The following is a 16,661-nucleotide window of genomic DNA, read 5'->3' as shown; positions in this document are numbered from 1 at the left end:
TGAAGAGCACTATCCATTAGATAAGACCAGTGGACCGTTGCTGCTGGAGAGAACAGGCAGGCTGAGTATGCTAGCATTAAAAATACATAAAGGTTCATTAAGGCTCTCTGGTATACGGGCAGTAGTACAGAGAGCTAAAGCCCTACACAGGGGCTTACAGAACGCAGAGCGCTCGACCCTCAGTGAAAGCCCACCTCAATTGTTGTGAACTCTGGCCCAAATCACATCACAAAATCTATTGGATCAATGGGCTCCTCACACGTGTGGTGTAATGGATGGAGGAGGGAATGCAGTGAGAGAGGTGAGTAGTTAAAAGAGAGGGATGTACACACACACACACACACACACAGTCAGGATGAATGGACACATGCAGACAGACACAGCCTTCATAGAAAGAGAGCGACACAGATACACACCATAGGGACACATGACAAAGCAGAATGGGGTAGAGAGAGAGAGAGAGAGAGAGAGACTTACTGTGTGCGAAGGGTGAAGGCAGCAGAGGTGATAGAGGTGGGCAGACTGAGGCCCTTGGTGATCTCTCTCCAGATCTTCTTGTTGATGACCTCCACCAGGCCGCCCTTCTCCGTCACCAGCTTGTAAAGCATGTACAGGTCCAGAACCTGCTTGGCCATGATGGGGATGCGGTTCACTGGAGTCCCTGAAGGTAGAACCACACACATCAATATGGATCCAAATATCCTGTTAAAGTGACATTGCTGAAGGAGCTGGAATGGTGTGGATGAAGAGGTTTGTTGCACATTTTAACAACTTTAAAAAAAAGTGAATATTGTTTTGTTTTTTCCTCTGAATATTTTCATAGCACTGTAACACGCTTTGAGAAGTTAATTGTAACAGAAACGGTATGTGATCTTCTATTATTGAAAGTACATTTTTCACCCCACATTGTTTGCTGAAACAAATACCCAGATGATATCGTTACTGCTCGCGGTGACAGAGGCCCATAACTCAAAGAGCCGGTTGGATTAGACTGGGAAACGGAAACACAAAGGAATAAAAATGACAAAGAGAACATATTAGCCAAGTTAAGGCAAAGACAGCTGGACCTGGAAAGAGGGATTTGCAAACAACAAAGTGAACCTGCTCCAGACTTTTGATACAGATGCATTAATCTTGTTAACAGCTTATCTGCAGTAAAGCGTGTAGAAAGTGTGTGTCGGAGGGGGGGGGGGGTGAGGGGTGGGGAGGTGTAACCCTGGCCTAGAAAAAAGTGCTACGCGCCACTCTCCAGTCCTGACATGTCGGGGGGGATTGTAGGCCTGCTAATCTTTGGACAGGGGGGGGCATGGATAGCCTGGTATAATGAAGCTTATTTAGGGGATTGTGCAGAGTAAATCCACACCCCTCTGCTGTTAGCTGTTGTGCTAGTGCTGCCCGGGGCCTAGTGCAGAGTGGCTGCTGAGTAGAGAGGACGGCCAGGCGGAAGCCAGGCCAGCTTTGTGTCACAGTGGTTAATAGCAGCCAATCCTCCCAGCCTCCGCAGGATGCTAGCAGCTCTAACCTGGAATAAGACCCATTAATGTATTTTTCAAATAGCAATATGATCAGGCCAGGAGAGGAGATAAGCCCTGGTCCTGATTCAATGTCTCAAGTTAGCAGCAGCCAGTCAGTCCAGTCTTCCGAGGCACAGGTTGTCTTTAATTAAACCATTAGAATCGTTGGCTGACTGGAGGACACATGGGCTAGCTTGTGTAAGTGTTGCTAGCTAACTCTGGGGCTGGGTGTGGCTGCAGAGGCATAACCTCATCTCATGTCAGAGAGGAACATGTGTTGTAAAACACTGCAAAACCTTATGACTAGGGTTGCACATTTTAGGGAATATTTTGGGGAACTTTTCATGGGAATGAACGGGAATAGATGGGAATTAACAGAAATATATGCAAATTAATATGAATACCATTTAAATGTAATGTTTTTTTGCATTGGATATATTTACCATATTATATGGAGACAAACAAACCTTTTACTTTATCATAAGTAGACATGATTGCAAATTATTAAATCCAACCAATAGAAATAAAAAACTATTTAGTTACGAATTGAACTTCAATTAAATGAGTTGACTTATGGGATAATTTCACTGAACAACAAAAGAAAGGGAATATTGAATGATCTCCATTGATCCATCGCATCTCCCAAAAACGTTTTACATCTGTAAAATGATAGTCTACAAACTAAAGCTTAATTTATCTTCCTCTCAGGCTTCCATATCTTCTCCCTGGATCTCCTCCTCAATGTCTACCTCTTGAACATCAGACTCCGAGGCCTCATCTTCACTGTCACTTTCCAACCTTGTTGAGGATGGCTTGTTGTCAGGCTCAAAATGCCTCAAATTTGTCCGGATAGCCACCAATTTTTCAACCCTTGTATTGGTCAGCCTGTTGCGTGCTTTAGTGTGTGTGTTCCCAAACAAAGACCAGTTGCGCTCTGAGGTGGCTGATGTTGGTGGGATTTGGAGGATGATGGAGGCAACAGGGAAAAGAGTCTCAGATCCACCAAGTCCCTTCCACCAGGTGGCTGATGAGATATGTTGGCACGTCATATTACATCTCCATCCCAAAGCCCTTGCTTGGAAGTGTACTTCGCCAGACTGCCAAGAACCTTGCCCTCATCCAGGCCAAGGTGGCGAGACACATTAATGATGACACCATAGGCCTTGTTGATCTCTGCACCAGACAGGATGCTCTTGCCAGCATACTTGGGGTTCAACACGCTTTTTGATGCATTTCAGAACTGCAGTTTCCTCTGCTTGGAGCAACAGTGAAGTGGGCAGGGCAGTACGGATTTCTTCTCTTACATCTGCAAGCAGAGTCTAAACATCAGACAGGATGGCATTGTCTCCCTCAATCCATGCAATGGCTACTGCTATAGGTTTCAGGAGTTTCAGCCAGCTTACCACTCTCTCCCAAAATACATCATGCAGGAGGATCCTCTTGATGGGGCTGTCCATATGAGCAGACTGATATGGCAATTTCTTGGAGACTCCTTCCCCTCAAGGAGACTGTCAAACATGATGACAACACCACCCCAATGAGTGGCAGCTTCAATGTGGTGCTCTTATTCTTCTCACTTTGCTTGGTGAGGTAGATTTTGAAGGGTCATCAAGTTATAGCAGCAAACCTAACCATTTCCTTGGCTCTCTTGTAAAGTGTATCCATTGTTTTCAGTGCCATGATGTCCTTGAGGAGCAGATTCAATGAATGAGCAGCACAGCCAATGGGTGTGATGTGAGGGTAGGAGCCCTCCGCTTTAGACCAAACAGCCGTCATGTTCGCAGCATTGTCTGTCACCAGTCCAAATACCTTCTGTGGTCCAAGGTCATTGATGACTGCCTTCAGTTCATCTGCAATGTAGAGACCGGTTTGTCTGTTGTCCCTTGTGTCTGTGCTCTTGTAGAATACTGGTTGAGGGGTGGAGATGTAGTTAATTATTTCTTGCCCACGAACATTCGACCACCGATCAGTAGATGATTGCAATACAGTCTGCTTTCTCTATGATTTGCTTGACCTGCACTTGAACACTGCATCCAGCAAATGAGTAGATAAAGCATGTCTGGTTGGAGGGGTGTATGCTGGGCGAAGAACATTCAGAAATCTCTTCCAATACACATTGCCTGTGAGCAGAGATTAACCAGTTGCATACACAGCTCGAGCAAGACATTTATCAGCATTTCTCTGACTGCGTTCCTCCATTGAGTCTAAAAAAACCTCTGATTCCAGGAGAACCATGAGTTGTTGCAATCGATAAGGTGTCTGATTCATCATTTTCACTTTGAATGGAAGTAGAGGGACTTTTATCAGAGGTTGCGTGTTGTGAGCGCTGAGGGAACTTTGTGCACTTGGTCAGATGATTCTGCATCTTTGTTACATTCTTCACATATGATTTGGCACAGTATTCGCAAATGTACACAGCTTTTCCTTCTACATTAGCTGCAGTGAAATGTATCCACACATCAGATAGTGCCTGTGGCATTTTCCTGTAAAGATATGAAGAAAAAAAAGAGTAAAAAAAACAACAAATACAATTCCATGTACAGATAAATAGTTAAGCAGTTAGATTAAACAACTCATTTGTAAGATAAATGTTTTAAAATGAAACATGTATGGAAACAGGTGAATTAACACTCCTCCGTTAGCAGGCTCAAGCAAGCTAAAACCCACATAGTAGCAAAAACTAACTAGCATAAAATATGTTAACACAATTTGCTGTAGGCTACTATTTACTAGTTAACAAAAAATCATGTGTTATATAAAATATATTCACCCCACCCAGTATTGAAATCAAAACTTACCAGAAAGCATGTAGTCCTTGGCTCAGACAGTGTAGTAGTGTGGGCTCAATAGCATCTCATTAGTGTGCAAGATCTTGAGAATCAGCTGTACAGTACATGTGATGGAAGAATGCACTGTGCATGCAGAGGGTTGCAATTCCATTGAATTGGGGATAGTTTAACCAAAATATGCCACAAGGCCTAGAATTGCCTCATGTGTATGCCACAACTTTTTTGATGAATTTAAGCAAAATTCCCTAAATTCCCAGGCTTAACTTCCCATGGAAAATTTCCAGGAAAATGCCTTGAAATTTACCAGAAAGTTTCTGAATCTTTGCAACCCTACTTACGACTAAAGCCTATATACAGTAGGCCATCAACAAAGCCAGCGGTAACTACAGCTAGCTAAGCTAGGAAATCAAAATCCACTACACCTACGAGACAGTGGCCTCAACTTTTCCCAGAATTCAACATTCTGATCTCTGGAGACAATTAACAGACTCCGAAACAGATGGCACTGTTGCCAAAAAAGCCACTTTTTCATCTATAGTACTGTAGTAGTAGTATTGAGTAGTAATAAATAAAACAAATCTGAAAGGAGAAAGACATTTCACAAAACTAGGGTACAATATACACATTACATGAACTTTAGATTGTCCATGGCCGCTAGGACATCAGTTTCCTGTAAGATTGAGGAAGTGCCAACAGCCCACTAATGTGTCTGGAGTCCTGTCTCTCTGTGTGGTGGATGAGATGACATCAGGCAGGATGTTTGATTAGCACAGAGAGCATGGTGTCACTACCACCGGCCACCAGATAGAGAGACGGAGAGAGGCTGGGTAGAGGGTAGATAGAACAGGAGGCAGTAGCCCAGCCCGACCCAGCGCTTCCAGAACATACTGCCTATCAAAAGCAGAAGGAATGTGGTGTAAAAGGCCAGCCTGAGCCCTGGTCAGGCCACAGTTATTTAATGCAGCGCTGCAAGGACATCAATCCTGCATCAAACAATTAGTACAACTGCAGGGGTCAGAGGTTGGCCAGGGGTTATTGATGTCTGAATTAAAGTGCAGGTCAGCAAGAAGCCGTTTTCATACACAGCCAGCCGTATGTCCCCCTGGACAATGAGGCCAGAACAGATAAGCACAATAGACCTGACCTGCACTGACAACCCAGCATTTAGGCTTTAATTCACATCAATGCCTCTATTCCATTCCAGCGCACTAATATCAATGTTAGGAATAGGACCATCAGGAAGCGATGTAGAGAAGTGTTTTTTTTGCAAGAATCAGTATTTTAATTTAGACAATAGATTTTTTTCCTCTGAAGCAGATATTCTGCCTGCGTAAACAAAATACAAACGCTACAATAAACCTAACGCTACAATAAACCTAACGCTACAGAATCAAATGAACACGTTTCAACAGGATCTGCTGAAATGTGAGCAAACTGCAACAACCCATTTATGAAAATGATTAAATGACGTAATTAACCAAAGCCCCTTCAGCTAGACTGGAGGAGATAGTTCTCACTAATGTTTCTCTAACAACCCACCAGTCTTTGGTGATAAACATCTGCTCCAGCTCTTTTGGGCCTGTGGGCACAATCACTTTAAACACGTTTTAATATGGGAATCACCACCCCAGAGTCAGTCGATGTAGAAATGAGTAGCAGAGCAGCGTAGCCATGATAGCAGGCCACATATTGAACAGCTGAAGCATTAGCTCATGCTAGCGTTAATGTAGGCCACTATTGGCTGCTTTCTCTCAAAAGGGCAGCAGGGATTTGTCCACTGCAGCACCGAAACGATTTGTAATTGGCTACAGGCTTCACCTCCCATCATCCTTTGCCCTGGACTGATTTCCCCCCTGGGACAGGGCCATCAGGAGGCAAATGATTAATGGCTGTGGAGGTCAGAGGTCATGGTGGTGGGAAGTGCTGTGGTGGTGAAGGCTCCCTGAGCCACTCCCTAACTCCTTCCTCCATTCGCAGTACTTCCAGTGTTCAGACAGGGCCAGAGCCCAACAGAGAGAGGCCCATAGTGGCAGGAAGGGCCAGGAGGCAGCCACCTCTCACCCCACTGGGAGGGAGTTACAGTACAGTAATTGAGGCATTATTGTCAGTAGTGGCACAGCCCAGCTTAGAAGACACAACGCTGGATAGAGAACAAGATCAAAAAGAGGGAGACCAGCCTACTACAGTCTGAACCAGTCAGTTAGCGAGTCCCAGTCCCAGGAGAGAAAACAGAACATCTAAAAACACCAATGAGAATGGTGTTGATGCATCCCTTTGTCACATGATAAGTATAACCCCCTTCCCCCTGCACCATCCACACTGCCCCCTACAGTTCCAAGGATGCGATCCATCTCCATGTGACAAAAAACAAAAAAGGTCATTACATGATGATCCCTGACCATTTTTTTTGTAAACCAGCTGTCTGCATTAAATAATTCTATAATAAATAAATGAACTGGCTCTTATGCCGGCATCGTAAATTAAATGTAGCTGATTTCACATTACTCGCATTCCAGCTGACAGGGGCTGGGGAGAGGAGACAGGAAATGCATTTTTTACAGAATGTGCTGCCACGAGGTGTGGGATTTCACTACCATCCACCTCTTCAGAGTGAGGGAGGAGGAAAAGAGGAAGGAAAGAGTGGATGAGAGAGGTGAGAAAGAGAGAGAAACAAGGGCAGGCAGAAGCGCATTTATAAGCCCATCATTATCTAAAGGATATATCGCTTTCTGTGGACCCCCCTCCCCCTTCTCTATATACACATGCCCCCCCCCACCCCCCCCCAAGCTCAGAGAGGGAAGGAGCGGATGAGGTGGATGGGACAGCCAGCTGGATAAAGACTGGATTACTGCTATAAGGTGTCAGCCAGAACACAAATGGCCTCTGCCTCATGTCAGTATCCCCCCCCCTCCCCCCCAAACCCCTTTGGATCCACCCCACCACCAGCAATATCCCAGATTAGACCAAACAAGGGCCTGCAGCTCCCCACCACTGTTCTGCCTCTCTGTCTCAGACCCACTACAGTCTACAAGCAGCCCTTACTGCTCCTACTGAGTGTTTAGTTTACCCAGGGACCCAAGGCCATTTGGTTTACATGTTCATATGTTGAGCCTGGTATTGTCAGGGCCTGCTATGCTGGAGCAGCGTTTGTTTGATTTTTAATGCCGGGCCGAGGGACATAGAAGGTAAAGTCCAACGACGGTATGGAATTCTTCAGCTATCTTTAGTCTGGGGAGAGCCATTCATATGCATCACATGACTGACCAATTCATATCAAGTGGTACGGAATATGTATGTGGACACAGCAGCCAAACAGCCCTCCTATCTATAGCGAGAGTTAAGATGACCCCCTATATATGTAGGAGGCCAATAACACCAGGCAGGCGGGGATATAAAAGCACAGCTGGTGCCGGCCAGGCCCCGGGGGAGGAGGGGGTAGTGTCTCATGACAAACCATGACACAGAAATCCCACAACAAACATTTGAAGAGTAAATTGCAAAGAGACCTCCTTCCATTATATGTTAAACTCAATACACAACATGTAAATCACTAGATTGAAGCCTGGGTAACGAGAGCCTTATTTTATTTATAGGACAAATCCTTTGATACAGTCTTGTCAATGATAAAGGAACAACAGCAACAACTCACGGAGTTGACCGTGATCTGGCTGCAGTCCAAATTGGGGACGGTAATCTCTCTCTCTCATTGGGAACGATTAGCTCAGTAAGAAGATCAGCGATAAAAGGGGTGAGAGAAGGAGCAAAAGAGAGGGAGAAAGAAAGATTAAAAAGAGAGAGAGAGAAACATGACTCCCTCTCGGGTCATAAAGATGGGTCACCTGGTGAATTGGGGGAGGGGGATTGAAAGGGTGGAATGTGGATAATGCGAAAAGTGAGACAGCCACTTCAACTGTAACCCAAATCCCTTTGGTCCCTTGAGGCCGGGGTCTGGCTTGGACTACTGGCTGACTGGACTCTAATCATCAGTCCATCAGATAAAGAGGTGATCAAACCATAGCCTACACTTTTACATTTGTATTCAGTTTCAGTAGTCTAATATAACCAAATTGCGCTGGTGGGTAAATGTATTTTTTAAGCAAAAATTGGCTTGGTGTCGAAATTTGACATGATGAACACATTACTAGACGGCTTTTCGATCTCCACTGTGCTTCTACGTTTACTCTCCCCATCAAAGTATAAAACGTCATCATTCTCGCCTGAGATAATAGAGAGACCAGTCTGAAATCAGCTGCTCCTCAAATAACAGAAGAACTGGGCTGCTGCAGTGACCACAGAGGTGGCCAACTAGAACAGGGCTGGTTTAGAGGGTAGGTAGGGGACAGAAACCTCTCCCTCCACCGGCAGGAGGACCATTGACAGGGTCTCAGTGGACCTCTGCGCCCCCCCTCACCCACTCTTCTCTTTGTAACACAGATAACTGCTCTAATCAATGGACACCCAGATTGACAGATAAAGCCATCAGCTGGCGAGCCAATTTGGAGCTCAGCAAGAGGTGATCAATACAGGAGCATCAGCTGCTGTGGACTGGGGATAGCATAGGGTGTGGAGGACAGAAAACCAGGTACCCCTCACAACTCAATACAAAACCCTCTATGGTAACTGCTGATTGTTTCATTCCAGCTCAAGGTTCCAGTCTCCATACATGGACCATATGGGCTGACATTGTAACCTAGAGAATGCAATAACAAGTAGAAGGTCTAGGATCGATACTGTAGCACTGACTGTGTGCGTAAATGAGTACAACAGGCTCTTATGAGACATCCTTCGTCCACCGACAGTACAGACATGTCATTCTTTGTTTCTCTTGGAAACCCAATGTGTACCCCCGTACATTACCGAGTCGTATGTAACAGTACTATATAAACCATACTGTATGTCAGCGCCGGGCTATTGTGCTGGTGAAGATCTCCATCGGGGGCCGTTAACTATCTCAGTCCATCCATCACTGGATGGACAGGACAAAGAGAGAACTATAGAGATGTTACATTAACATTACAACATTCAGATTGAAACCTTGTCAAATAGAGAAGGGAATTGTCACAGCTCTATTCATTTGGTGTCCGTCTGCAACGTTTACATCACTAAATACATCCCACAACCAAGTGGATTGATTCAGGAAAGGGGGGGGGAGAAAGACACACAAAAAAAAGGGCGGGCCCCTGATGGTACCGAAACTAAACAAATAAGATAGAGTAGATTCCCATCGAGCTAACATCAGGAAAAACCCAATTTCCTTTGGTTTTGAAGTGGGGAAAAAAAAGAGGACTGATGGGTCTGCCTGTGGATGAGCCTGCATCTAAATACAGCTTTGTAATTTAGGCGGGCGAGGTTTTAAAATTACCCAAGACAATCTCAGACCTCTAACATATCAACACGCTGACCACATCTTTGATCAAAGAGAGAAATGTCTGCAGCTAAGAATACTTGTCGGCATCTGTCTACATTCTAGAAGGCATTTATTATAAAGCAGTGGCTCTGACTGCGCTGGGCTGGGGTTGGCCCTGCGGTTCCCACTCTTTCCTCCATCAGGAGACCAATCTACTCTGCCAGCCCATCCCCAGCTCCTGCCTGGACCAGCCCCAGACCCAAGTTGCGTCTCAAATAGCACCATATTCCCCATGTATTGCACAACTTTTAACCTCACTAGGGTACGTGGGATGCTAGTCCCACCTGGCCAACATCCAGTGAAATTGCAGAGCGCCAAATTCAAAAACAGAAATACTCATTATTAAAATTCATAAAACATACAAGTGTTATACATTGGTTTAAAGATTAACTTCTTGTTAATCCAACCACGGTGTCAGGTTTTAAAAAGGCTTTACGGCAAAAGCATAATATGCGATTATCTGAGAACAGCGCCCAGCAGACAAATCATTACAAACAGTTACCAGCCAAGTAGAGGAGTTACACAAATCAGAAATAGCGATAAAATTAATCATTTACCTTTGATGATCTTCATATGGTTGCACTCACAAGACTCCCATTTCCTCAATAAATGTTTGTTTTGTTCGACAAAATCCCTCTTTATATCCAAAAACCTCAGTTTTGTTCACGCGTTTTGTTCAGTAATCCACAGGCTCATACGCAGTCACAATAGGCAGACTAAAAATCCAATGGTATCCGTAAAGTTCGTAGAATTATAATAAATTATATTTCAACCGGACAATAACGTTGTCAATATAAAAGGTAAACAAGAAAGGCGTGCTCTCAGTCGCGCGCATGAAAAAGCTCTGGGACACTGTAGGGTCCACTCATTCAGAGTGGTCTTACTCTCTCATTTTTCAGAACACAAGCCTGAAACGATTTCTGAAGACTGTTGACATCTAGTGGAAGCCATAGGAAGTGCAATTTGAGTCCTAAGTCAATGGATAATGTAATGGCATTCAATAGAAAACTACAAACATAAAAAATCCCACTTCCTGGATGGATTTTTCTCAGGTATTCACCTGACAAATCAGTTCTGTTATACTCACAGACATTATTTTAACAGTTTTGGAAACTTTAGTGTTTTTTATTCAAATCTACCAATTATATGCATATCCTAGCTTCTGGGCCTGAGTAGCAGGCAGTTTACTTTGGACACGCTTGTCATCCAGAGGTGAAAATAGTGCCCCCTACCCTAGTGAAGTTAACCAGGGCACAGGTCAAAAGTAGTGCTCATAGGGCTTGGTTTAAAAGTTGTAAACTATATAGGGAATAGGGTGCTGTTTGGGACACACCCCCAGTGTCTTCCCCAGTGACGGATCGCTCATTTCCAGGGGAAATGAAAGACTGTGGCCTTGTTTCCACACATGCAGGCCTGATGCCTCCCTTCACTCCACTCCCCCTCTGATGCCTCTGTAGTTGTGGCACCCTCTCCCCCCTCCCCTTTCCCTGTGCCTCCCCTGTCTGTTGGTTACCTTAATCCCTCATGCCCTCCTCCCTCGCAGTCCAGACACGTGGCAGTCTTTCCCTCGTCTGCTGTCCATCAGTGTTCCCCCTATCAAAAAGGCGGGCCCCCCCCCCCCTTTTAGGGGCTCATTAATCATTCTCTGTAGGACAGGAGGCCCCTTAATCCAGCCCCTCCCCCACCGCCTGCCCTGCGCACTAACCTCGGCCCCTATCCCCCATGGTCTTATCAGGTTTCAGTGGCTGTAACTGTAGCACAATAAACAGAGGGAAAAGGGGGTAAAGAGAGGAGTGGGGGAGGGAGGAGGACAGAGACAGAGGGATTTTTTAGTACCATCACATTTCTATTCTGGCTCCAGTCACTGTTCTTTACAGCCATGTTTCACACACTTCTCATAAGGAACTGAATCTGTGAGCTAGTCATCTATATAACATCTTGCTACACTCATGGTTGCTACACTCATGGTTGAGTTAGTAGCGTAGTGAAACCAGAATGAAATTCAAATAAATGGTTTCTAAATCAGTGCACCATATGAGTAGCCTGACGTTTTACCACCTCTCAGACCAGCGGGGGAGGTTAGATTCAACAGGTTTGGATTCAGTTGGAAACCATTTTGCTCACACAACACCTACTATAATAGTATGGACAGATGTGCTCATACGACAGAGTGTGCAAAACTCTCAGGCAAGTCATTTCCAGAAACTGTTAAATGAAAATAAAGCCCTATTAAACAGGCCACAGAATGTTCCCATTGTAGCTCTGCTATAGTGTGTGTGTACGTACAGCACAGCGAGCCTCCCTGTCCTGTATGGGGGGGAGGGGGGGGGGGGGGGTAGCCCTGTAGTGTCAGTGGTAATATAATGCATACATGGATCCCCAAGAGCCCATTCATGGTGTAATTGTAGAGGACAGAGCACTCCGTCTCTGGGTTACTGTTAGGGACTTCCTCACGTCCCCAGCTGGGCATCTACTGTTCCCACGCCACTACACTACGCAGCGCTGGCCGCCGACACATCGCCAAGCCAATGTGGCCGGCCCTCAGTAAACACAGCTGACTGACCGACAACCTGGAAACATTAAGGCGGTTAGGGCACAACTACTGCACGCCTCAAGATTCAGTCACTAGCCAATAGGCCTGGCTGTGCTGAGCTACTGTAGTTCAAAGAGAAGCCTGCCTTCAACAAATCCAAATCAATTCAGAGGTTATTAGTCACATGCACAGGGTCGCAGATGTAATTGTAGGGTACAGTGAAATTATTAAGCTAACAATACGGGTTAAAATGAAGTGAATGAAACAAAATAATAAGTCAAATAATATAAAAAGATCACAAGGCAGCGGGGTTGGCGCCCCCCCTTGGGTTGTGCCGTGGCGGAGATCTTTGTGGGCTACACTCGGCCTCGTCTCAGGATGGTAAGTTGGTGGTTGAAGATATCCCTCTAGTGGTGTGGGGGCTGTGCTTTGGCAAAGTGGGTGGGGTTATATCCTTCCTGTTTGGCCCTGTCCGGGGGTGTCATCAGATGGGGCCACAGTGTCTCCTGACCCCTCCTGTCTCAGCCTCCAGTATTTATGCTGCAGTAGTTTATGTGTCGGGGGCTAGGGTCAGTTTGTTATACCTGGAGAACTTCTCCTGTCCTATCCGGTGTCCTGTGTGAATTTAAGTATGCTCTCTCTTTCTTTCTTTCTTTCTCTCTCTCTCTCGGAGGACCTGAGCCCTAGGACCATGCCTCAGGACTACCTGACATGATGACTCCTTGCTGTCCCCAGTCCACCTGGCCGTGCTGCTGCTCCAGTTTCAACTGTTCTGCCTGTGATTATTATTATTTGACCATGCTGGTCATTTATGAACATCTTGGCCATGTTCTGTTATAATCTCCACCCGGCACAGCCAGAAGAGGACTGGCCACCCCACATAGCCTGGTTTCTTCCTAGGTTTTGGCCTTTCTAGGGAGTTTTTCCTAGCCACCGTGCTTCTACACATGCATTGCTTGCTGTTTGGGGTTTTAGGCTGGGTTTCTGTACAGCACTTTGAGATATCAGCTGATGTACGAAGGGCTATATCAATAAATTTGATTTGATATACACTGAGTGTACAAAACATTTCCATGACAGACTGACCAGTTGAATGCTATGATTGATTGTCACTGGTTAAATCCACTTCAAATCAGTGTAGATGAAAAGGGAGGAGACAGGTTAAAGAAGGATTTTTAAGCCTTGAGACAATTAAGACATGGATTGTGTATGTGTGCCATTCAGAGGGCGAATAGGCACAACTAAAGATTTAAGTGCCTTTGAACGGAGTATGGTAGTAGGTACCAGACGCACCGGTTTGTGTCAAGAACTACAACGCTGCTGGATTTTTCACACTCCAGTTTCCCAGGGGGGGGGGTGAAACTCAATATCAGGAAGGTGATCCTACTCTGTGTATATTAACAACTAGTTTTAAATTCTATACAGATGCTGCAAAGTGCGTAAACAAGGATACTTGTCCATAGAGTGATGAGTGAGTAAGAAGAATACATGTCCATGGGGGGGTGGAGCAAGTAGCTGACTAGTGGTGGCTATTCACTACTTTTGACCTGTGCCCTGGTTAAAAGTTGTGCAATAGTTTCTGGGAGAGAAACTATTGACCAGTCTGTCAGTTTCTCTCCCTCTCTCCAGTCCAGTCCTGACTGTTCTGGTTAAATGGCACAGACAAGGCCAGCTTACAGCATTACAATCTAAATCTTTACTACGGAGGATTTTCCCATAATAAACTTAGCTAGCTCTTACTCCAATATCCAAACAAACCCCCAGCATCAGGTTTCTTGACGCATCAACTTACTACAGTATACTCAACACTACACCATGTTTGGGCGGTATACAGTCGTGCCAAAATATTTTTCAAATAACTCACAATTTTCCCTAAAAATAAGTTGAAATTGAACAAAGTATTTGGTCTCCACAACTCTTTATTTCCCTGTTAATACTACAGAACCTTTGTTTTTGATTCAGAACTTAATATATTAATTTAAAACAGAAAATAAACAAACAAATGGCATTGACAAAAGTATTGACACCCTAGACTTAATATTTGGTAGCACAGCCTTTGGTCAAATAACAGCAAACAAGTAACCATCGACAAGCTTTCTGCACCTCTGTACTGGCAGTTTGGCCCACTCCTTTTGTGCAAACTGCTCCAGTTCTCCCAGATTAGAAGGGTGCCTTCTCATAACTGCTGTGTTCAGATCTCTCCACAAGTTTTCAATGGGATTTAGATCTGGGCTCATTGCTGGCCACTTCAGAACAGTCCAGCGTTTTGTCTTGAACCATTCCTGGGTGCTTATTGAAGTGTGTTTGGTGTCATTGTCCTGCTGGAAGACCCATGACCTTGGACGGAGACCCAGCTTTCTGACACTAGGTCCGACATTGCGCTCCAAAATACCTTGGTATTCACTTGATTTCATGATGCCATGCACACGCTCAAGGCAACCAGTGCCAGGGGCAGCGAAGCAGCCCCAAAACATCACTAAACCTCCATGTTTGACTGTAGGGAAAGTGTTACTTTCTTTGAAAGCTTCATTTTGTTTTCTGCAAACATAGGGATGTGTGCTTTACCAAACAGCTTTAATTTGGTCTCATCTGTCCACAGGACATTCTCCCAGAAGAATTTTGGCATGTTCAGGTGTTTTCTGACAAATTAGTCAGGCTATGATGGGGTCCTCCTGGGTCTCCTGCCATATAACCCCCTTTCATTGAGTTGGCTACGGCTGGTGCGAGTTGAAACTGTCGTACCTTGTGTCTGAAGGTCAGCTTGAATCTGCGTGGCAGTTGACCGAGGTGCTTTCTCCACCATTAGAATAATCCTTCGCTGCAATCTTCCATCAAGTTGTCCAGTGAGGTTGGTTGGCTACAGTGGCATGGGCCTAAAACTTCTTGATAACATCACATATGGTGGAAACAGGAACATCAAGGTCTCTGGAGATTGTCTATGCTTGGCTATAATCTTGTGTCTGACCTCCTTATATAATTATCTGGTTCTCTTTCTTTTGTCCATGCTCATTGCAGTACACACAGTGACACAAAACAGGAGAATGAGTCCTTTTCTCTACTCAAACTGGTTGAATACGTGATTTTTATACTGCAGCCACCTTCACAGGTGAGTTCAATTCCAACGTAAATGAGAATCACCTGCTTGACATTAATTATTTTAAATTACTTCTAGAAGGTGCCAATAATATTGTCCGGGACATTTTATGATTTCTTTGTGGAATTAGCTAAGATTTAGTAAAAAAAAAAATTGATTTCTTCAACTGCACACCAAAGACATTTGGGGTCACTTAGAAATGTCCTTGTTTTCCATGAAAACATACATGAAATGAGTTGCAAAATGAATAGGAAATATAGTCAAGACGTTGACAAAGTTATAAATAATTTTTTTTTTAATGAAATAAGTGTCCTTCAAACTCTGCTTCTGTCAAAGAATCCTCCATTTGCAATTACAGCCTTGCAGACCTTTGGCATTCTAGTTGTCAATTTGATGAGGTAATCTGAAGAGATTTCACTCCATGCTTCCTGAAGCACCTCCCACAAGTTGGATTGGCTTGATGGGCACTTCTTACGTACCATACGGTCATGCTGCTCCCACAACAGCTCAATAGAGTTGAGATCAGGTGACTGTGCTGGCCACTCCATTATAAACAGAATACCAGCTGACTGCTTCTTCCCTAAATAGTTATTGCATAATTTAGAGCTGTGCTTTGGGTCATTGTCCTGTTGTAGGAGGAAATTGGAACCAATTAAGCGCTGTCCACGGGGTATGGCATGGAGTTGAAAAATGGAGTGATAGCCTTCCTTCAAAATCCCTTTTACACTGAACAAATCTCCCACTTTACCACTACCAAAGCACCCCCAGACCATCACATTGCCTCCACCATGCTTGACAGATGGCATCAAGCACTCCTCCAGCATCTTTTCATTTTTTTCTGCATCTCACGTTTTTCTGCGTCTCATGTTGTTCTTTGTGATCCAAACACCTCAAACTTAAATTTGTCTGTCGATAACTTTTCTCCAATCTTCCTCTGTCCAGTGTCTGTGTTCTTTTGTCTATCTTAATATTTTATTTTTATTGGCCAGTCTGAGATATGGCTTTTTCTTTGCAACTCTGCCTAGAAGGCCAGCATCCCAGAGTCACCTCTTCACTGTTGACGTTGAGACTGGTCTTTTGCGGGTACTATTTAATGAAGCATGTTTCTCAAACTAGACACTGATGTATTTGTCCTCTTGCTCAGTTGTGCACCGGGGCCTCCCACTCCTCTTTCTATTCTGGTTAGTGCCAGTTTGCGCTGTTCTGTGATGGGAGTAGTACACAGCACTATACAAGATCTTCAGTTTCTTGGCAATTTCTCGCATGGAATAGTCTTCATTTCTCAGAACAAGAATAGACTGACGAGTTTCAAAAGAAAGTTATT

General features: G+C 44.6%; 1 protein-coding gene across 2 annotated transcripts in view; it reads right to left on the bottom strand.

Moving 5' to 3' along the window:
• The window catches only part of LOC110526363 (AT-rich interactive domain-containing protein 3B), an 81,667-nt gene that overhangs the window by 8,381 nt on the left and 56,625 nt on the right, over nt 1-16,661 (bottom strand). For both annotated transcript variants that reach the window (XM_021607267.3, XM_021607268.3), the window contains exon 5: nt 478-661. In XM_021607267.3, the coding sequence (XP_021462942.3) occupies nt 478-661 (184 nt within the window). The remainder of the gene's footprint in view (nt 1-477; nt 662-16,661) is intronic.

This window comes from Oncorhynchus mykiss, chromosome 6 (assembly GCF_057628025.1).
Source record: "Oncorhynchus mykiss isolate SJ-2025 chromosome 6, ASM5762802v1, whole genome shotgun sequence".
NCBI lineage: Eukaryota > Metazoa > Chordata > Actinopteri > Salmoniformes > Salmonidae > Oncorhynchus > Oncorhynchus mykiss.
This window is presented reverse-complemented; position numbering and strand designations above follow the sequence as displayed.